The 21,162-nt window shown below is 55.0% G+C and overlaps 7 protein-coding genes across 7 annotated transcripts; 5 read left to right on the top strand and 2 right to left on the bottom strand.

Moving 5' to 3' along the window:
* Positions 1 to 531: 531 nt before the first annotated feature.
* CkaCkLH20_12163 (leucine aminopeptidase 2) lies at positions 532 to 1,856 on the top strand (the record flags this gene model as incomplete). Its single annotated transcript, XM_038894876.1, has 3 exons — positions 532 to 720; positions 778 to 1,524; positions 1,581 to 1,856. The coding sequence occupies 3 exons, from the start codon at positions 532 to 534 to the stop codon at positions 1,854 to 1,856; spliced, it is 1,212 nt and encodes a 403-aa protein (XP_038739777.1).
* Positions 1,857 to 2,765: 909 nt separating this feature from the next.
* CkaCkLH20_12164 (uncharacterized protein) lies at positions 2,766 to 8,587 on the top strand (the record flags this gene model as incomplete). The annotated part of the gene is made up of 4 exons (XM_038894877.1): positions 2,766 to 3,720; positions 4,202 to 4,272; positions 4,696 to 4,978; positions 5,037 to 8,587. The coding sequence occupies 4 exons, from the start codon at positions 2,766 to 2,768 to the stop codon at positions 8,585 to 8,587; spliced, it is 4,860 nt and encodes a 1,619-aa protein (XP_038739778.1).
* Positions 8,588 to 9,656: 1,069 nt separating this feature from the next.
* CkaCkLH20_12165 (uncharacterized protein) lies at positions 9,657 to 10,995 on the top strand (the record flags this gene model as incomplete). The annotated part of the gene is made up of 3 exons (XM_038894878.1): positions 9,657 to 9,896; positions 9,972 to 10,206; positions 10,274 to 10,995. 3 exons carry the CDS (start codon positions 9,657 to 9,659, stop codon positions 10,993 to 10,995), a joined length of 1,197 nt encoding a protein of 398 aa, XP_038739779.1.
* A 479-nt stretch (positions 10,996 to 11,474) lies between these two features.
* CkaCkLH20_12166 (uncharacterized protein) lies at positions 11,475 to 12,890 on the bottom strand (the record flags this gene model as incomplete). The annotated part of the gene is made up of 3 exons (XM_038894879.1): positions 11,475 to 11,696; positions 11,751 to 12,527; positions 12,774 to 12,890. The coding sequence occupies 3 exons, from the start codon at positions 12,888 to 12,890 to the stop codon at positions 11,475 to 11,477; spliced, it is 1,116 nt and encodes a 371-aa protein (XP_038739780.1).
* Positions 12,891 to 14,822: 1,932 nt separating this feature from the next.
* Positions 14,823 to 15,274, top strand: CkaCkLH20_12167 (acyl CoA binding protein; the record flags this gene model as incomplete). The annotated part of the gene is made up of 3 exons (XM_038894880.1): positions 14,823 to 14,919; positions 14,990 to 15,057; positions 15,125 to 15,274. 3 exons carry the CDS (start codon positions 14,823 to 14,825, stop codon positions 15,272 to 15,274), a joined length of 315 nt encoding a protein of 104 aa, XP_038739781.1.
* Positions 15,275 to 15,459: 185 nt separating this feature from the next.
* CkaCkLH20_12168 (tyrosyl-dna phosphodiesterase) lies at positions 15,460 to 17,123 on the bottom strand (the record flags this gene model as incomplete). The annotated part of the gene is made up of 3 exons (XM_038894881.1): positions 15,460 to 15,872; positions 15,928 to 16,693; positions 16,749 to 17,123. 3 exons carry the CDS (start codon positions 17,121 to 17,123, stop codon positions 15,460 to 15,462), a joined length of 1,554 nt encoding a protein of 517 aa, XP_038739782.1.
* Positions 17,124 to 18,752: 1,629 nt separating this feature from the next.
* CkaCkLH20_12169 (thioredoxin) lies at positions 18,753 to 21,140 on the top strand (the record flags this gene model as incomplete). The annotated part of the gene is made up of 3 exons (XM_038894882.1): positions 18,753 to 18,943; positions 19,009 to 20,740; positions 20,793 to 21,140. 3 exons carry the CDS (start codon positions 18,753 to 18,755, stop codon positions 21,138 to 21,140), a joined length of 2,271 nt encoding a protein of 756 aa, XP_038739783.1.
* Between the last annotated feature and the right edge of the window lie 22 nt (positions 21,141 to 21,162).

A 21,162-nucleotide genomic window follows, 5' to 3' on the forward strand; every position in this document is an offset into this window, starting at 1 on the left:
CCTTGAACGATATCATCAGTGAATGTGTCGGAATCGCGAACACTGTGGCGATTTGATGTCGTGACATTTTGACTTTCAGCGGTGCGAAGTCCTTCTTTCGACACTTACCAGTCTGCTCTTGTGATGCGTCGTAGATGTTGGGAAGCGATCGCATAAATGACGTGATGTTTCGCGGACATCCGAGGCACGTCTTATCGGACCCTGGTAGCTGATAAGGACATCGTCTCCAGGCAACGACACCGCGGCATGCCGCGAGTGTGGATACTTCTTCACCGGATACTGTCCGTGATTGGTCCATAATCCGGCGGTACCTGTCGCAAGACAACAAGGGAGCTAGGGTCCTGCGTAAGCTATTGCTGTGGCGTACCTTACCTTCCGCTCCGTGCTTCTAGGTATCCGTATCACCTATTAAAGCAACCAACGACGTGTGACGACCATCTTTCATCTATCATCCTCCACCCGCCCACCTCCCGCATCATCCCCAGATTCCTAGTTCCACCTGAAATTCGCATACCTTACACGCACTACAACATGAAGGTCGCCAAAGCTACCCTCCTCGCCGTCTTGGCGCACTCTGCTGCTGCCCGCTTCGTCGGAGAGGACGAGATCAACCGGGTCCAGCTCTATCCCGCTGGCTCCGAGCCCGAGAAGTACCTGATCGAGCTCTCCCCAGGTGACACCCGCTGGGTTACCGAGGAGGAGAAGTGGGAGCTTCGCCGGGTAAGACCTCCATCGAATTCGTAGTCTTGGTAGTCATCTAATTCGTAACCTCTGCAGAACGGCAACCGTTTCTTCGATATCACCGACCACAAGGACTTCGGAGCTGCCCGTCTCCACACCAAGACCAAGTCCAAGGCTGTCTTTCCCCAGAAGTGCCAGCTCCAGGACACCGTGAACCCGCTCATCAAGAAGCTCGACAAGACCGAGATCCAGAAGAACCTCGAGAAGTTCACCAGCTTCCACACCCGATACTACAAGTCCGACTACGGCCGCCAGTCGTCCGAGTGGCTCCTCGGAAAGATCAACGACATCATCAAGGATGCCGGTGCCGACAAGAATGTCTTCGCGGAGCACTTCCCCCACACGTGGCAACAAAGCTCCATCATTGTCACCATCCCGGGCAAGTCCAACCGCACCGTCGTCATTGGTGCCCACCAGGACTCGATCAACCTGTGGCTGCCCTCTATCCTGGCCGCACCCGGCGCCGATGACGACGGCAGTGGCTCCATGACCATTCTCGAGGTCCTGCGCACTCTGTTGAAGTCCAAGGACATCGTCGATGGCAAGGCCGACAACACCATCGAGTTCCACTGGTACAGCGCCGAGGAGGGTGGCCTGCTCGGCAGCCAGGCCATCTTCAAGTCGTACGAGCAGGAGAAGCGTGACGTCAAGGCCATGCTTCAGCAGGACATGACCGGCTTCGTGCAAAGGACTCTCGATGCCGGCAAGCCTGAGAGCGTCGGCGTCATCACTGACTTCGTCGACCCCGGACTGACTGACTTCATCAAGAAGGTCATCGTCGAGGTAAGTCCCGCAACCCACACATGACTCGTGTCGTGTCATGCTAACAATAGTTTCAGTACTGCAAAATCCCCTTCACCGAGACCAAGTGCGGCTACGCCTGCTCTGACCACGCTTCCGCCAGCAAGGCCGGCTACCCTTCGGCGTTCGTCATTGAGTCTGCGTTCGAGGACTCCGACAACCACATCCACAGCGTGGATGATCTCATCAAGTACTTGTCGTTCGACCACATGCTCGAGCACGCCAAGATGACACTTGGTCTCGTGTATGAGCTCGGCTTCACCGACTTCCCGGCCCTCGAGAAGAAGGGCGAGACTTTCTCCGAGGAGCTGTAGGAAGCTTGATGGAATAGACCTGCGCAACTTAGTCATGATGCCATAGATACATAAACGAATGATGCTTGAACGTAATGATCTTCTAGTCGCCTTATCTTGATTGTTTAGTCGTGATATTGACATCACAACCAGGGAAGAGCCTTCAGCCTAAACCAGAAACATGTTTACAGGCTGGTTTTAGATATACGCAACTAGGAAACACAATAGCGACACCAGATCGGAAGAGAATTGCTGCAAGCGCCAAGCTTCTAGCCGCGGACTGACAAGAGGCGCCCATGTCAACAAATTTGAAGCACAAGAATTTTGCCTGTTGTGGAATCCCATAAAGTTCTGATGATTTTTCTCTTTGAACTAAATTTCCGAAATTTCTCCTTGTCCACCCTCTTGTCCGCATGCGCTAGTAAGGTAGTGATTTCCGTCTTTGGAGGCTACCTTGGTTTAAGTAAGGTACCTGGAAGAGAACCACTGCAGCTTCAGCAAATAGGTAATACACCTATCACAGTATCCAGGTACTTTTTCCTATTTTCATTCTGCATGTACTCTAATATTTTGAGAGGGGAAAAAGAAAGGAACGACGTTAAATTAAGCCGCAGGGGCACCCAAGCTCGGGTGCCTGCCTCAGCTGCAGATCCCACGTGCCTGGACTGGCTGGAGGCCCCACCACAGCAGTGCGGCGCCTACCTTCCATAGGTTCGAGGGGTGCAGAGTGACTTTCCCTCTCCACCTCCAACCTCACCTCTTGCTTCACCATACAAACATCTCGGCGACGACAATTGCCAGCACCTAGCACCGTTACTCCTCACACGAGTAACTCACTCCGTACGGAGATATCAAGATACTTCCCACGACTTTTCGGAACGAATCATTATCTCAACGCCCCATCGAGAGGCCAACATAATGCCGGAGCAAATGACCGAGGGCGTTTCCTCAGCTGTCCGCGCAGCTCCATACAGCCACAGACCACCCAGTCCACCCTACATCCCGATTCCCATGACGCTTCCTAGAAGCAACGAGTCCGCCAGTCTGAAGCCTTCTTACGACAACGTGGATTCAATGAGGTTGACCAGCGAGGATCTCGGCATCATCACTCGCAATGTGAAACAAGCAATCACCGATAGATCAACTAATTGGAACTACAAAGCTCGTCGCAAAGCGCAGCCGATTCTCGACTTTCTCTACCTGGGCCCGCTTTCTGTCGCCCGTGACGCAGAATGGCTCGCCAAGGAAGGCATCACCATGATCATTGCCGCCCGGCATTCTCGAGTCGCCCAAGCCCGGTTGATGAGCGTCGACAATGTCGCGAGACAACTTGGCATTCTGGTCGAGTATCTTGACGTTTCCGACAACGGAGAGCTCATCAGAAATTTTCCCGAGGTTGTCAGAAAGATCAATGATCACCTTCTCCAAGTTTATCGCTCCCAGGCCTTGGCCATGCAGCAAGGTCAAATTGTCATTGATGCGGCAAATTTCAAGCCCGGGAAGGTCCTTATCGTATGCGAGACGGGCAACGATCGTTCAGCTTTTGTCGTCGCCGCGTACGTCATGACCGTGTACGGAAAGGACATGGTCTCCAGTGTTCAGTTCGTTTCTTTACAGCGATTCTCAGTCAACTTCGATGAGGATGGCAAGAGAATGCTGCAGGCTTATGAAGACATTCTCAGTGCTCAAAAGCACGTCTCTTACGCGACGAGAGACGTTCCACGAGCCGGGCAACTCGATGGGCGTACGGGGGGAGGCAAGCGACGTATCGAAGCAACTCTTGATGAGGACGACAGGCAAGAAGGCGACGGCTACGACGCGTTTGTTGTCGACCGCGCTCGGTACGAGGACAGGGCCAAGTTTGTACCTTTCATTGATGGTGGAGGTAACGAGTAGTACGCATCGACTTATTGTGGCATCGATTTCAGGACGAGCCACGGATACATGGCGTTGGAGGCAGGGTGATCATCGGTTTCTTTGGGGTGGAGGTCTTTATAGTCGTGGAAGTATCGGGGATTCGGTTTGGCTTGGCAGCATGGTAGGCGTTGGGGTTCAGCATACCCTTTCTAGTCGGCAGCGTCTCATTGTCAGATATAGATGTTCATCACTGTACTACTACCCAGGGAAAAGAACACACAGCACGTAGTCAACAGACTGTTCAGACGGCTCGGCATCATCTACATTGTCTTCTGTCGGCGTCCGGCGTGCCCCCATGTCGGACTCGGCCATCCGAAGCTCGTAAAGAACTTGTGTTCCTCCGCCAGTCGAGCAACGGCGGTTCAGGTGCACTCTTCAAGTTGACTTGAGGAAGCTTCGTGTGTCCGAAAGTCGGCCCCGAGCGTATTGGTATTCTAATACTCGCCCAGAAACGTTGCAAGACGAGGACGACGACAACGACGATGAGTACGAGAAGTCGGGTAATCGTGATGAGTATGGGGTAAACTCCAAGCTACAGGCTACAACATCAGGCCGTCACAGCGTTCTCGAAGTTTTGTTGGCTTTCAATGGGGTTGTCATTGGATGTTGTCTCCAGCGTGCTAAAATATTCTTGAAGTTCGAAGGAAGGAGCGACCACCACCACCACCCACCCACCCGCTCTTGCCTTCTCTCTCCTCGGTTTTCAAAGTAAACAAACCCACCACCTCTGGGATTTTCTCCAGCGGCCTTCCACCTCGACACCTCTCCCTCCTCACCCCCCATCCCTGGCTTGTGCCAACTCACAACACAGGTACCTTGGCTTTGCTTCAACCCCATCATCATCCTTATTCGCTTGTTGGTGATGAGGGCAGACATACTTATCACTCGAAATATTTTTTGAGCATCGAAGTATTTTGCGCGCACTGCTAACATCACGATGGAGGAGGCTGAGTCTGATCCCGGTGTTTCGGGTAGACGGCTGCGACGTTCAACTCTTTCACACCAGCCTGGTCGCTACGCTGAGATGCTGGTGGCTGGTGTTGAGAAACCAGCTTTCACACTCCCTGATCCCATCTTTGATCCGGAGCCCTCGCGCCACTGTGCTTTTCCGACCATCGAGCTCGACGAGTACCCCGGCCCCAGCGAGCTTTTCCTGGAAGCCAGGGCCAGGGGCGAAACGGGAACTGGTGCTCATATGCACAGACAGTCTCCTTTTGCTGAAGATGGTAAGTTATTATCCATTCATGTCTTTGTTTTCTTTTTCATTGTTCTGACATACACCAGGCTTGCGAGATGAACAGGGTGCCCGCCCGGCTTTGGTGGCCCATCTGCCCCCTTATGAGAGTCAAGCCATTGACGATGACGAAGAAGATGGTGATCCCTTCATTGAGGATAATCATCAGTCTTCATCTCCCCCGCGCGACCTCATTAGAGGCGAAAGCTTCAAAGACTTCAACTTGGCTGTCACACAGGGTCTTGACTGGGGATCCCCTGAGCCTGAGCCTGAGCCTGAGCCTGAGCCCCAGCTCCCTGGCATCTATGGCTTCGACCGAGAAAACATCTTCCATCCTGAAGTCGAGGCTCCCCCTGATGACTGGTCTAAAATCGGAGTGGGAGTACAATGGGTGATTATTGCAACCCTCTGTCAGGCGTACCCATTCTCCGTGGCAGTCCAGAAGTTGCAACTCACGACTCGGCAAATCACCACTTTCGTCCAGACTTACATCCGATGCAACGAGAAGATTATTGAGTGGTGCGATAAGATCGATCGAACCCCGGTCTCTGATCTCATCCGAAGCGCAGAAGAGCGTTCCATGTCTGTGGATTACTACATGCAATTGGCACGACCTGAGCTCCCAACAGACATCATGTTCCGTTTTCAACTCGAGCAAGCCCGCGGCTTCTTGCGCAAGATCCGTCACGGCGCACTTGTCGAGATTCTGGGCAGATGGCGTGGCACCTCCACCAGCTTCGTGGAGCTACCCATCCACCCTGATATTCTGGACACTTGCCGCTCCATGTTGTACAGAGAGAGACCAATCAATCTGCAGGACTTTCGTCCCATCAAAGAACGCTTGCCGACTCCTTGGCTCGAGCGCCTTCACGACACGACGGACTTCCACAACGGTCTCGCCCATTTCCACGACTACTATATGGGACCTTATGCAGCAAACCCTTTTGCAGACCCCTTTGCATTGGATCCCAATGTCGTCGACACGACTGATCCGCAGAATGTCACGCAGCCCGAGGCGTCTTCGAGTGACCCGTCCATGGGATCAACTCAAGAGAGCAACGAGATACCATCCAGACCAAAGACCAGTCAACTGGGCCAGTCTGGTCGTGCCCAAAGCCATGCTTCTTCTTGGAACGCGGATGAGGCCAACTCTTTCCAGCTTGACCAGCAACCCGCCCCCGAGCTGCAGTTCACCTACAACCAAGCAAGCGTTCAAGATCCCCATGTTGCTGAGTCTCTTCGCAAGAATCCTTTCAAGCGTCCTGCGGATCACCACAAGAATGGCACGGATCATCCTGACCCTTTCCCTACATCCGATGATCCTTTGCAGCCCGCCAATGAAATGGGACCTTCGCAGGTTGCCTCCATGATGATCTCTCGACAGCAACGCAAAGATACACCTCGCCCTGGTCGGAGCTTGCAAGGTCCTGCGAAACACGGTGCCCCCAAGGTGAAATTCCAGGGCTTTGCTAGAACAGTCTCTTCGCATGGTCCCAAGCCATTCAAGGACTCTGCTTCCGGACTTGGCAGCTACATGTCCTTGAATGCCAACCGCGGAAGTGCAAGTTACACTTCGCCGTACCTGTTCAACACTCCTCCTAAGGAGTCGGTGCACTCTGCGCAGTTGGAGCCTCGTTTCGAGCTCAAGATGCCCGAGGCAGCGCGGCCTAGTGCGGAGCAATGCAGCTTTGGCGAGAACGTCCCTGGAGGCAATGGTAGGGGCACAGAACACGGCATGGACTCTTTCGTGAACGACATTGTCACTGAAGGTAGCAATGAGGTGCTCCCCGCGCAGCCACAAGACAGTGTCCCCACACAGCGATCTCGCAAGCGGGCTGCGGAGGACAGCGAGGAAGAGTATTACGAGCAGGACGACGACAAAGACGATGACTGGGTCCAGCCGCGCAAGAGACCTCGCAAGTCGAATGCCACAGAGCCGAGTACTCGGAACAACAAGAAGACAGGCGCGGCTAAGTCCAAGGCAACCAAAAACAAGAAGAAGGCGCCTGAGATAGGTCCGGACGGACAGCCTATAAAGCGTCCTCGAGGACGCCCCAGAAAGCACCCGAGGCCTGAGGACGTTCGCAATCAGTCTTCTAGCAACGTTGGCCTGGCAGGTGTTGCCGCGACTGGTCTCGAGAGCTCATCAAAGAAGGCTGCCTCAGAGAGGCAGGACAGCAGTCAGTCTTTGGCGAATGATGTACATCAGACGGCCGAGTCAACGGGCACTGAGGCTTCAGGAACGCACGCCTCCTCGATGTCTGAGTCTCTTGCGCCCACTACAAAGGCCCACGAGACTAAGAAGAAGACTCCGATCAAGCTGAAGTTGTTGAACTCAAACCGTCAATCATCCACTGCGCGTGCCCCGACGACAACTGCCGAAGCTTCATACGACCGCCAATCTCACTCGCAGCTGGCAGGATCGGGACTGGCTCCTTGGCAATCGTCAAACTCCCCACCTCAGTTTGGAGAGAATCTTGCTTCTACCGCTGGAGGTTTCCAGATGCCTACCGAAACTCGCGCCCCGGGTGAAGTTCGCCAAAATCAAAGCATAAGTCAGACTGAGGCAAGTACATATAGCCACTCACGCAATACACAGTACGCTAACTATCAGGAGTTCTGGAATGACTATGAGAACGGCAAGAAGATGTTCCACGAGGCCGCAATGCGCGGTCTGATGGCCGACAGGATGATGATGCGCCATAACGCTCATCACGCTCATCACGCTCATCGCGCCGCCACTACCAGCATCACCAATGTCCAGAGCAAACCTCAGATGTCTTCGGCACCTACTACGTCGGCCGGAAAGAAAACCCAGAAGCCACCCACTCGAGCCCAAAGAGCAGCACAAGTTAGCAGAATGTCTGGCCCGCAGATTCGACAAGCTCCCCCGCAGGAGCATGCTCAGAGCTGGGCTGAGAGTCTCGTGCTTAGAGCTCCAGTCACTGCCGTCACTGGTCGCCAGAGCCAGCAGGCCGTTTCTCAAGACCCCAACCAGAGCTCGGCTGAGACTAGCATGCTCGGAGCTCCTGTAGCCCCCAGTTCCAGTCCGCAAAGCCAGCAAGCTCGTCCTCAAGGCCCTACATACAGCTTGGCTGAGACTACCGTGCTCAGGACTCCTGCGACCACTGGTCCCTGTCCGCAAGGCCAACAAACTCCTGCACAGGCTCATGTTCAGCTTTCTGATGAAGCTCCTGCTCAAGATCCCACACACTGCTGGGTGGAGACTGGTATGCACGAAACTCCCATTACCACTGGCTTCAGTTTGCAAAGCCAGCAAGCTCCTACCCAGGGCTTTGCTCAGGTTCCTGCTGAGGTTCCTGCTGAGACTCCAATTCAAGATCTTGCTCGAGATCCTACACCTCTCTGGGCTAAGACTTTCGTGTTCGACAATCGTGTCAACGTTGGCCCCGAGGCAGCATCTCCTGCAAACACAGTCGGCTGGTCGGAGTATGGATCTACGTCTACTCAGCCTCCCCATGCCCCTGATGCGACCGAGCAGCAGACCATCGACCCAAACGCCTCCCTAGCCAGCGATATCGATCCGGAACTGATGGGAAGAATGATGTGGCTCAGGGACACTTTGGCTAACGAAGATTGAGCAGCTTTTGCAACAATGCAAGCTTGCTGAATGTGTGACACAACATACTTTAGCACGAAAAGACAGCTCGACAGCCGGTCAACAATTCGCTGCAGACTGCATTCATTTGCTCGGAGGAAGTTCAGAGGGCTAGGAGAAAAGAATCCCTCCACCAATACTTTGCTTATTCTTGGAAGGATTGTCCACTTGGATGCGGGCGGCGGATTTCTTTGGAGGATTGTGGATAACCACTCTTCATGCACTCCTCTAAGGAGGACCTGAGCATGGATTGGTTGGCTGCGGACACTCGCTTGGAATTCGATCTTGGCCTCCATCTTCTGGACAGATGCCTTTTCATGATGTTGAGATACCCCAAAAGAATTGACATAGCTTGTAGAGTAGAAACAAAATGAACTCAGGTACTTGAATCCCGCGTGCTTTGATTCATCACATGGGATGTCCAAAGATGAGTCGTTGGGGCGACTGACCCCTTTTGATCCTTTCTTTGTCCGGGGAGCGGACTTGAGAGGGATGGCTTCAATAGAAGAAGTTTTAAACCTTTTGATAAAACACTGGATATGAAAGCCCAAAGAATATCTCGGGGACAACACCACAGCACCGTGTGCCATGTTGAGGTGAAGGAGATGGCAGGTCACGATGTAGTTGCTGATGCATGGGCTCTTCGTATTAGGTAATCAGCCGATGAGCTAAGCTGGCAGGGTACCCCGGACGACGATTGCGGGTCGAGCTTGCATCACCGAGCTTCACAGGACATTACGCCCAGTCAAGTCAAGGCACAGAAGCACCGCCTCCCACTTCGAGAACCACACCCCGATTACCCCAATCCACGTCCTAAGCCAAGCTTCCCACGCGGCCCTGCTCCCGAACTGACGACGATCCACCAACCCAACGACGACAGCACCGGCTGCCACATTTCCATCTCCGACACACACGTCAGTTGCGCCCAATCTGTCTCTCCGCTGGTAGACGACAAACAACCCACCTTCTCCGACGAGGCCCGAGCAAGCCCATCCCTATCCCGCCCACGATTACGCCCTCACGACCGCAGCCAGCCGGATAGAACTTCATCATGGCTCCTCCTCGTATCGAAGCGCAAGAGATTGAAACGTACTGGAATATCTTCTCGGCCCGGACGGGCGGGTCGCAGTTCCTGACGGGAGAGCAGGCCGCGCCGGTGCTCAAGAACAGCGGCCTGACGGATAACCAGCTCGAGCGGGTGTGGGATCTCGCCGATGTGGACAACGATGGCAACCTCGACTTTGAGGAGTTTTGCGTCGCGATGAGAGTCATTTTCGACATTCTGAACGGGGTGAGTTGCTGCGCCGGCGTTCCCTGAGACGGTTCCTCGGGTTTTTGGCTAACGGGGTTGGGTACCAAACTGTAGGAATACGCAGACGTCCCCACGACACTGCCCGATTGGCTCGTGCCCGAGTCCAAAGCACACCTCGTCCAGGCGAATCGCGCACTCACGGGGAAGCAAGTGGCATTTGAACAGGTCGAGGAAGATCCAGACTCCCCAGGCTTGAAGGACGGCTTCGACTGGTACATGACCCCCCAGGACAAGTCCAAATACGAGTCGATATACCAGGAGAACCGCGATGCGCGGGGAGAAGTCGCATGTACGTCCAACCACGAACGAACATGATCCCGGGAACATCAATGTACTAACCTGGTGATGCATTGCAGTCTCCGCCCTAGAAGACCTTTACGAGTCCCTCGACGTTCCCGACACCGACATCCGTTCCGCCTGGAACCTCATCAACCCATCAGCCGGCCCCTCCATCAACAAGGACGCCTGCCTCGCCTTCCTCCACATCCTCAACAACCGCCACGAGGGCTTCCGCATCCCCCGCACCGTACCCGCCTCGCTCCGCGCCTCGTTCGAGCGTAACAAGATCGACTACCAGCTCGACAACAACACCCCGGCCGACTCCCGCTGGGCCACAAAGGCCGACGAGTCCACCGCGACGGGCCGCAAGGCCAAGTTCGGCGACCAGTACCTCACCCGCCTGGGCCGCAGCGGCTTCAAGTCCAGCGGCACCGACTTCTCCACCTCCAAGACGGACGACTGGGAGGAGGTCCGCCTCAAGAAGCAGCTGCAGGAGCTCGACGACAAGGTCGCGCGCATCGAGGCCGACGTCGAGCGCAAGAAGGGCGGCAAGCGCGACTCCAAGCCCGCCCTCGTCAAGCGCGAGCTCGAGCAGCTGCTCGACTACAAGCGCAAAGAGCTGAGGGAGCTCGAGGAGGGCTCCGGCAAGGCTAAGGGCGGCGCCAGCCTCAAGAGCGTGTCCGAGGACCTGCAGACGGTGAGGGAGCAGGTCGAGGGTCTCGAGTCGCACCTGTCGTCGCGGCAGCAGGTGCTAGAGCAGCTGCGGAGGGAGATTGAGGACGAGAAGCTCAGCAGATGAGAGGGAGGAGACTACCACCAAAAACAAAAAAAAGAAAGCAACTCATGGCGGTTCTCATCACGGACGGACGGGTGCGGCACTTCGTTTCTGGAGCTGGCTGGTGCGGCTGGAATTCTTGACGTCACAATTCACGCGGGAGTTTTTATTTTCCACAACTTTTTTTTTCTGTACTCAATCTTGTGCACACGCGTGCATGTAGGACTATAATGTTCATCATCATCATCATCGCTGTCGCCCACGAGGGGCCACTAAAAGACCGGCGAGTGAGTTGGGAAAGGACTGCACTAGATAGATGGCCGGAGTAGTAAATACAGTCTGAGAAGAGATCTACTCCGCAAACGACTGTTGGAATAAGGTGTTGTCTGATTAAGAGGTTGTAAAATGTAGTAGGTACACAGGGAAAAAGACAGGCATACAAGAAGAAACTATGAAGTCGTGATCTTTTTTTTCGGCATTCGCTTTCTACCAGCGCCAAAAGCTCACCACTGCGAGCCGTTGACGTACTTTGGCGTCCAGTCCGTCCCGAGAGTCCGGCCCTTGACGGCCCAGACGAAGAGGGACGGCACCTTGACCCAGCCGACGCGGCCGGCGCCGCGGCTACGGCCCGTGGAGCACACGAAGATGTCGACCGGCATGCCCTTGACGGCCTGCTGGTCCTTGCCCTTGATCGCAAGCTCAATGTTCTTGACGACACCCTGGGCCTGTGTACTGTGTTAGTCTTCAAAGCTTATGGGATGAGATCGGGGGTAACTCACCTGCTTATCCGTAACCATGAAGCCCGCGCGCGGCTTGGAAACCAAGTCGCCGCAGGCCCAGATGTTGTCTGTGCCCTTGACGCGCATGCAGTCGTCGACGCTGACGTATTTGCGGTCGGTGAGCAGGCTGGGGTCGAGGAACTCAGAGTTGGGAACGAGGCCCATGGTCGGGAGGTACAGGTCCGTCTTGAGCGTCTCGCCGTTCATGAGCGTCACCTCGGTGCGTCCGTCGGGGAGGGGCCGGGAGTTGGCGACGCGGGCGTTGCGCTTGATTTGGACGCCGAGCCTGACGATCTCGTTCTCGATGCCCTTGCAAGCCGTGTCGGCGCCGAGGATCTCGTCGTCGCCGCTGAGCAGGAGGACCTCCTTGTCCTTGTACTCGAAGCGGATCTCGGCGGCGGTCTCGACGCCGGTGGGGCCGGCGCCGGCGACGATGACGTGCTTGGCGGCCTTGACCTTGTCGGCGGTGCGGTGCAGCAGGCTGAGCGTCTTCTCGTGGGTGTCGGCGCTCTTCCACGGCATGTCCGGGCTCGCGGAGCGGGCGCCGGTGGCCAGGACGAGGTAGTCGTAGGGCAGGGATCTCGGGCCGGTGGAGGTGGAGACGAGGGCCGACTTGCGGGTGATGTCGAGGCCCGTGGCGGTGCCGAGGACGAACTCGAAACTCTCCTTGGGGTACTGGGCGAAACCGGGCTCAATGGGCTGGAAAACGGTCTCGTCTTTCAACACGCCCGGCACGATGGCGCGGACTGAGGCCATGTTCCAGTAAAAATGGGTTGTCTGCCATGCCGTCAGCCTCTGGTTCGGATTTCATCTTTTTTTCCCTTGGCGCGAGAATCGGTTCGCTCGTTATCGGTGTAAGTCACTTTTCCTCCGACGCACGGGATCACAGCGGAGCGCTTGCGAGTACGGCGGTGACCCCCCACGGGTGTCCGAAGCGTACAGTAGCGTCATCTCCGGTTCCTGCGAGGGTCGTCCGATTTCCCACTGGCATGCCAATCATATGTTTTGATTGAATTGTCTTACCTTTGAAACGAGAATCACTCTCAGGTCCTGCTCATGCTGGCGTGTGTACTTGAGCAACCGGTGAGCGACTGCCAGGCCGCCGTAGGCAGCACCGAGGATCACGACTGTCTTGACCATCTTGACTGCAGCTCGAAGATCGAAGCTTGGGCCGGGCTTATAGAAGAAGATTTGGCTGTTGAGATGTTCGACTCTCTGAGCTTTGTAAAGATGTTACCCTTCTGGGAGTCGACTCGATGTTCAATGGGTTAGCAGTAAGTATACAGAAGATTCGTCAAGTCGTCGAAGTATTGAAGATCAGGAGCAAATGCGTTGAAGGACTCGGGGTTGCGTCTGGTCTTTATTCACTCCCGCAGCCTGCGAGGTCCGAGACTCGCAGTGAGCGGCATGGATCTCACCCGTCCACCCATTCAGTCCGGATACGCGTCCTCGCGCAAAGTTGAGCTAACCAACGACGCGGATGGCTCATTAGCATTCTGGACAGGTTTCAGTGTCCAAGTCCGTGCCGTTGGTGATGCAACATAGGTGTGGTAGGTCAGCCCAAAGCTGCTGTCGGCCCCTAGTGTGGAAGGGTGTCGATCCCCCGGTGTCCGTCCGGGATTTCCCCACACAGGGGGCATGATTTGACCGGCCGTCAAGTGACGGCGGGAGGCAGTATGAGGGACGAGACGGAATTCCAGTGTGTACTCGATTCAGCAAACCGGTGTAAGTCGGAGGCTGAATGTAGTATTGTTGAAATTATCCGCGTTTCTTAATGGGCTGATGTCAGTTGGTTTGACACGTCAGCCTCTCTGAAGACTAGTGAGGAGCTCCTGGAGGCCTGCGCGGAGCCGATTCAAGAAGCCATCCGATTCTATGGGTTAAACGGCGGGAAAGCATTGCGCACAACCTACCTCAGCTCATGGCTATTATCATCTTCGCAGCAACCGTACCGTACCTGAATACACAGGCGCTTGCCTATGGTAATGGACTTCAATATCCCAGCCAAAGCGTGCCTCGGGTGTGACCAACCACTTGGTTTTCCAGGATGAGGAGCGAGCGCCTGGCGGCATATCGTAGAGAGAAGCAGTCCCGGTACAGCAAGCCTTGTTGCCATGTAGTCTTTGAGTAAACAGAGCCAACAGCGGGCAATGAAGGCACAGACAAAGTGCGGTTGTGAGTGTGAGGTTCCTCGACGTCAAGACAAGGTACTCGGTGTCGATCATAGACTGAGTGATATCAACCAAGACCAGGGAATCTCGCGCTTGATTGACTTCGGGCTCTTTGCTCCTCCTTGTCTGCTTCTGTGACGAGGAACTCGAATCAAGGCCTGTCGACATTGATGGTGCATGTATCAGAAGAATTTTAAGAAATGATGCTCGTGAACGGCTGCAATGCAAGCCATCGGTAGGGCGCACAGCATACCGTACTGCTGGGAGCTGCGGGAATCAACATGAACTCGTTCCCGCAAGAAAAGTCGGGGAGCGAGATGCATCGTCGAAGCCGAGGTCACTGTGAGGTCACGCTGGTCCCTCGAAATCCCGTTGAGGTTTAGGCGACTCCACAAGTGCTGGAGGACGACCTGAGGGACACCGCTCTGGTCCCCAGTCCAGTCCGTTCCTCCCCAAGCTCCGCCGAAGCTCTTGCAGCAAGGACCTGCACCTGTTCCTGAACTGTGCTGGTAGGACCCCGACCTGCAGCTGGAAGATTCCAGCCTGTGACATCCATTGGCAGATGGGAGTTGGGTACGGGCAAGTTTGCTCCCCTTGCCCCTGTGGCAGCTTGTGGCGGTGCAACAAATCAGCAGGACAGCAGCCCAACCTAAATGACAGCATCAGCTGCCCCGCGCGCATATGATGAAGCCCGGGCGTAGGCGTGGGCGAGGGTGGACCTCCCAGTCTTAACCCCGCCAAAAGGTGCCAACCCTTTCCTCCGCCTCCCAACACTGATCAACCTTCTCCACGAAACGCTCAACAATCCCGTCTTTGCGAATATCCTCGAGACCTCGACCTCCAGAATCTTAGACTTAGATCTTTCTGCCTTCTCAAGACCAATACACAACACACAGTCATCATGTCTGCCCCTCAGTCCGAAGCTTTCAAGCAGGCTGTCATCGACAGCAAGAAGCTTACCCAAAAGCCCAGCAATGACGAGCTTCTCGAGCTCTACGGTGCGCTCTACCCTCCCTTCTTTCCGCGGCCCTGAGGACTCAAACTGATGCTTTGCGTTTGATGATGCAGCCCTGTACAAGACTGGCACTGGCGAGAAGTTCGCCGATGCCCCCAAGCCCGGCATGTTCGACCTGAAGGTGTGTACCGATTACCCGCGACTTCGTGAATGCCTCACGTGCGGAGCTAATGAACCATGCGCTACAGGGCAAGGCCAAGTACAACGCGTGGCAGAAGGTCACCGACGAGGGCAAGACCGTCGAGCAGGCTCAGGAGGAGTACATCGCCCTCGTCAACAAGCTCAAGGAGTCCTACGGCTTCGACGCCAACAAGGAGCCCGAGGCTGTTGGCAACTAAGTGCTCGCGAGCGTTCGAACAATTCCCATGAGAAACGACACGGTTTGAACCGGTATGACGAGCCCCGCGGTGGACGAATAACGAGAAAGAACCAAGGGTCAATATAATGATACCATATCCATGGATGTCTCTTGACAAGATGCTGTATCATGCATCAGCATGTGAAATTGTGCTGCGCCGCAAGCCTACTCGACGCCCCAAACTCTACCCAGCCTGTCCGGCTCTGCGTGAACCAGCGAGGCGACCCAGGGTATCTCGTCCTTGCTGTAATGCTGAAGCGGGAGGTCGTACGGTATCCTCAATCCAACCACGGGATTGCTGTCCGAAGTGTCTTTGGGTGGTATGTCCGTCTCGAAAGTGCCCACCATCCTCGCGTTTTCAGCGATGAGCGATGGCCAAACGAGTACTCCAATTTCCCACGATGCGATCCTGACTTCTTGCGACGCACTAGCCGCTTCACCCCATGCCTGCTTCGATATATTGGCCGACGTGACGAGGGCCCAATCGATCGAGTTCTCTCCGTATCGGATGTAAGTCTTGATATGCGGCGCCGCTCTCTTCCTGCCAGCCTCTTGCACTGTCGCTGTCTCGGGCAATGCTGTGGTCCTGTCAGTCGAATTATCACTCAAAACTCACGCCAGTCCATCACATACCCTTCCCATTGGGAGCGTCATTTGCCCAGTGGCAAAAGATGGGCTGCAGGTAGGCTAGTTGTTTCGCTTGCTGTTGGGATTGGATCTTGGTATGAATCGACCCACCCGACGCATAACCATCCAGGCTTCGTCTGATTTCATCCGCCGTAGGAAAAACCACTTTGAATGTCGGTTTGGGCGTATTGAGCGACTTGTTGCTGGACTCGGACAGAGGCTCGAAGAGGCATTTTTTAAGCCAATTATCAGTTGCGCCCAAGGTGGCGATGGATGAGATTTGGACCACGACTTCTGACTTGCCCTCTTGTACAGGGACGTTGCGTAACGCACGCTTAAGAGCTGTCCAGCCCCATGCCGTTTGAGAAGTGTCGTGGGCTGAGTGTCGTCCAGGAACGCTTGCAACAAGCGCAGCACGAATGCTCGAGAAGTCGTATTGTCCCAGTTGGTCGACCAGATCCCGAAGAATGGGCTTTCGGACATTGTACGCCCGCAGGTAGCTCAGAAGGTCATGTTTGAATCTCTGGCCTGTTCCAATCGGGTGGTCTATCGTCGGGATATCTTTCTCCTTAAGAAGTGGAAGCATCGGGGATGTCCAGACAGCGTTGGTCATGTTGGTCCAGTCCTTGGCAATCATGTTTGCAGTGTGAATGATAACTTGAGCCGAGTCATCGTGTCGAATCAAGATCATCATCTTCGAGTGATGAGTTCCGAACATTTCGGGCATGAAAGCCCCGTGAAGCTCAACATTGCTGTAGGATGCAGCTTCTTCCTGTGTCGACGATGAGTGACCGTTTGTTTGTGGGTTGTTGACGTCTGCCACTTACCTGAAGAGCCAGGCGGTTGGGGTCTTCCTTCTTCCAAAAGCCGTGCACAACATGGACTTTGACGAGGTTCTTGGTGTCGTCGTCGAAGTGGCTCATCAGAAAGTGTATGTCGTGCAGAAAGTTGAACTCCCAGCATTCCGCGATTAAAGGGTCTCCAAGGATATCCTTGAGTGAGACTGCGTCCCGATTTGCCGCTTCTGGAAGGTCTCGGATCCAGGTGAGTTGGAAGGGAGATCTAATGCGTCGAGCTTCCCGGTTCCTCTTTCTTGGAGGACTGATCGGTTTCGTGAAAGATCGTGGTCCTTCGGAGGGAGTTGACGTTTCTGACTCCTCGACATCGTCAGACACGCGCACCCGCTTGGCAGGTCGCTCCATGTTAGTCGGTAGTCTCACGGCAGTTTGTGCTGGACGCTGTAGCGTTGGTGACAGCAGCCGTAGGTATTGAAGGTAAAGAAAAGACTATAGAGGTTTTGCAGGAAGCGTTGGCCTTGAGAGGATCAATTTCAATGACAGGGGGGCAGGAGGCAGGCGCTTCGCTGATGTTGCTTGCTTCTTGAGAATGGAAAGTAAGAGGAGGTTCCGGGATTCTGTGGAGAGCGTTAGCTTAGGTGCCTGGGCCACCTACCTACCTCAACGCCCTGTTCGTAGGCACGTTGAATTTGCTTCCCTTCAGCTACTTAATAACCAACCTACGGCCTCGGTCAGACCAAGCCGCGCAACATCGTAGCTGGTCAACAAGACAAACCGAATTTGGAAATATGTGGTCAAGTCATGATCTCGATTGACTGTTCCTTTGCTCTTCTTATAATCTGATTTCAATCCTCGTCCCTTCCCCTCTCACTTCTCCTTGTCCTTCGCTTGGCTGGGAGAGGCATAGCGAGACACCCAGAAGAACCCCGTTGACTGCTGAGCAATATCATTCTGTCGCGAGATGGTCTGAATTACGTGCTGAGTGGCTTTCTGGTGGATGCATACATGAGATTGTTCAAGAACGTCGGCCGGTTGGAAAGGCGCATGTGAGGAGTTGCCCTTTCAGTCAACTCGACTTACATAATCTGGGGTCTTTGAGTTAAGCACCCTGGATTCCTGATTTCTGGGTTGACGATCCGCAGTTGCCGGGAGGCAAGACTCCAGAGATTTTCCCAGTCTTTGAACTCCTTTCCCAGGTGGCAATCTGAGATGGATAAGCAACCGTTGCTATTCTTATCACTTGTGGATCTTCGAATGCGAGGTTGAGGTTTGCTGAGCTTTGAGTGGTGGAATGGAGGGCCATCACAAAGTGTGCAGCTGGCACCAAGCGTCGAAACAAGCTCTGGCTGGCTTCCATCTACCGGCCTTGGTCTGGCCAGACACATAGAAAGGCACTGGCAGAAAGGAGAGTGGGAGCTCACGTAATAACCGGAATTGCCTCATCTCTCAGGCAGCCCCTTCCCTGTTTGGCGCGCAGCGCAACGCAACGGCGGCGAGACTGAGGGAGGTGCTGAAGGAGAAAGCTGGACCTGGACCACGCTACAGAATCTTGACACACGGCCTTCTCCTGACCTGCCACTGCCAGTCCTGTCACTCGCTTTGTTGGTACCTACTTCCTTTTCGCTTGGCTCCCCCTTTGCCAAAGCACCACCACTACACTACCCTTTTTTTTCTTCCTTCGACGCCGCTGGACGAATTCGGGAGGCTTAGGCCAATGACGAACCCAAACGAAGCCTGATAGAATCGTCTCTCTTCGTCCTTATCCTCCCATGTATCCGACAACTACTCAATAGGTTTACCTAGACCCTTTGTGACCCCTCGACATCACGACACGATCCGATCGATCCACACCTAATCTGCCGCCGCATTCTCCCACACTCCACGTCCTGTCCTCGACGACGCTTGCGCGACAAGGCGCATCTTCAGTCGATCGCGTCCTCCCATCCGATCCGCCATCGTCATTGCGATATCCCTCCCGTTACTCCTCCTCTCCCGAAACCCTTCGCACCCTCGCGGTGCAACCTCGCCGCCGCCATGAGGTTATCTCCTTTATTCCTATTCCTCGGCTCGACCTTGCTTTCGGGCGTGCAAGCAGCAGCAAAAGAGGATGAGCGGGAAAACACCTACTTCAATTCCATCAAGGTTCCCCCAATACTCGAGCTGACACCCGACACTTTCGACAACGAGGTGAAGTCGTCGCAGTTTATGCTTATCAAGCACTACAGGTATGCCTTCGGCCCCTGGTGTCCTCGCCTGCTCGTCGCGCCGTAGCTAACTGTCAAACTCCTAGCCCTTACTGCCCGCACTGCATAGATTACGCGCCGATTTTCCAGACGCTGTACGAGTTTTACTACACTTCTAAGCCCGAGAAGGAGGACAAGTCCTTCACGGAGTTCTACGGCTTCAAGTTTGCCACGGTCAATTGCGTGGCATACTTTGATCTTTGCGCTTCTCACAATGTTCAATCATACCCTAGCACCATCCTCTACAAGAACGGCGAGGTCGCCGAATTGATCAAGGGCGTCAAGGAGATCGACCAAGTCAGCCCTATCCTGGAAAAGCACCTGGAAGCCGCCAAGCCCGGATCGAGACCTCGGAGCCTGGCGCTTCCCGAGGCTGGTGATAAATACTCCCCCGACAAGGATCCCGCCAAGGCCGAAGAACTCAAGAAGAAGGCTGCCGACGATAAGACCGACGCGAAAGCGGACGCGAAGACGGATGCCAAGGCCGACGAGAAGGCTGATGCGAAGACGCCGCTCAAGAACGAGCCCAACACCCCGCCCAAGGCCCCTCCCGCGGCTCCTCCCGCAAAGGACGAGAAGGCCACCGAGGTCAAGGGTGACGCAAAGGCTGCCCCCAAGGCTGATACCAAGCCTGATGCTGTCAAGGAGGACACCAAGGCAAGCACTACTTCCGAGAAGGCTGTCGCGACCCCTACCAAGGCCATCGTCAAGAAGCCGACCGTCACCCCCAACAAGGAGGGTATCTCGGTGCCCCTTACTGCTGAGAAGTTCCAGACTCTGGTCACCATGACCCAGGATCCCTGGTTCGTCAAGTTCTACGCACCCTGGTGCCATCATTGCCAGGCCATGGCGCCTAACTGGCAGCAACTGGCCAAGGAGATGAAGGGCAAGCTGAACGTCGGAGAAGTGAACTGCGATATCGAGTCTAGACTCTGCAAGGATGTCCGTCTCCGCGGCTACCCCACCATTCTGTTCTTCAAGGGCGGCGAGCGCGTCGAGTACGATGGTCTCAGAGGCCTCGGCGACTTTGTCCACTATGCCGAGAAGGCTATCGACATCTGCGACGGAGTGCAGGACGTGGATGCCGAATCCCTGAAGGTTTTGGAGGAGAAGGAGGAAGTCATCTTCATCTACTTCTACGACCATGCTACTACCAGCGAGGATTTCATGGCTCTCGAGCGCCTGCCCCTCAGCTTGATCGGCAAGGCCAAACTTGTGAAGACCAAGGACCCCGTCCTTTACGCTCGTTACAAGATCACTACTTGGCCTCGCCTGCTTGTGTCCAGGGAGGGACGCCCCACGTACTACCAGCCGCTCACACCCAAAGAGATGCGTGACGTTCGAGGCGTCTTGAACTGGATGAAGTCCGTTTGGCTGCCGATTGTGCCCGAAATGACGGCTTCCAACGCACGGGAGATTATGGACGGCAAGATCGTTGTTCTCGGCATTGTCAATAGAGAGGACCAAGAAGGCTTCCTGAGAGCCAAGCGTGAGCTGAAGAGCGCCGCCAACGAGTGGATGGATAAGCAGATTATCCAATTTCAGCATGAGCGGCAAGAACTGCGTGATGCCAAGCAGCTCCGTATTGATGAGGCTGAGGACCGCGGCGACCAACGCGCCCTCCGACAAGCCAAGGCTATCCGCATTAACATGGACAAGTCCGACCGCAAGCAGGTTGGTTTCGCTTGGGTCGACGCTGTTTTCTGGCAGAGATGGATTCGTACCACTTACGGCATCGACACCAAGGATGGAGATCGCGTTATCATCAACGATGAGGATGTAAGTTTACAAGTCCGCCTCTCAACTCACAGACGAACTAACGCAGCCATAGAACCGCCGTTACTGGGACACCACCATCACTGGTAACAACATTCTTCTGTCACGGACGTCGATCTTGGAGACCATTAACAAGGTCACAACATCGCCGCCCAAGATCAAGCCCAAGCTCACCATTTCGAGCTTTGAGAAGATCTTCTTCGACATCCGCGTCACCTTTGTCGAGCACCCGTACCTCAGCATGGGCTGCATCCTCGGTTTGGCCGTTGGTGCCATCTCCTGGCTCCGCGGCCGCACCCGCAGGGGCCGTGGTGGCCACTTCCGCCTGGAAGAGTCCTGGGGCAACAAGGAGCTGATGAAGGAGGGCCTGCTGGGACCTAATGGCAACGGCAAGGTGGACTAGAGCTCCGGCGCGCACGAGGAAG

Source organism: Colletotrichum karsti, assembly GCF_011947395.1.
Source record: "Colletotrichum karsti strain CkLH20 chromosome Unknown Scaffold55, whole genome shotgun sequence".
Lineage (NCBI taxonomy): Eukaryota > Fungi > Ascomycota > Sordariomycetes > Glomerellales > Glomerellaceae > Colletotrichum > Colletotrichum karsti.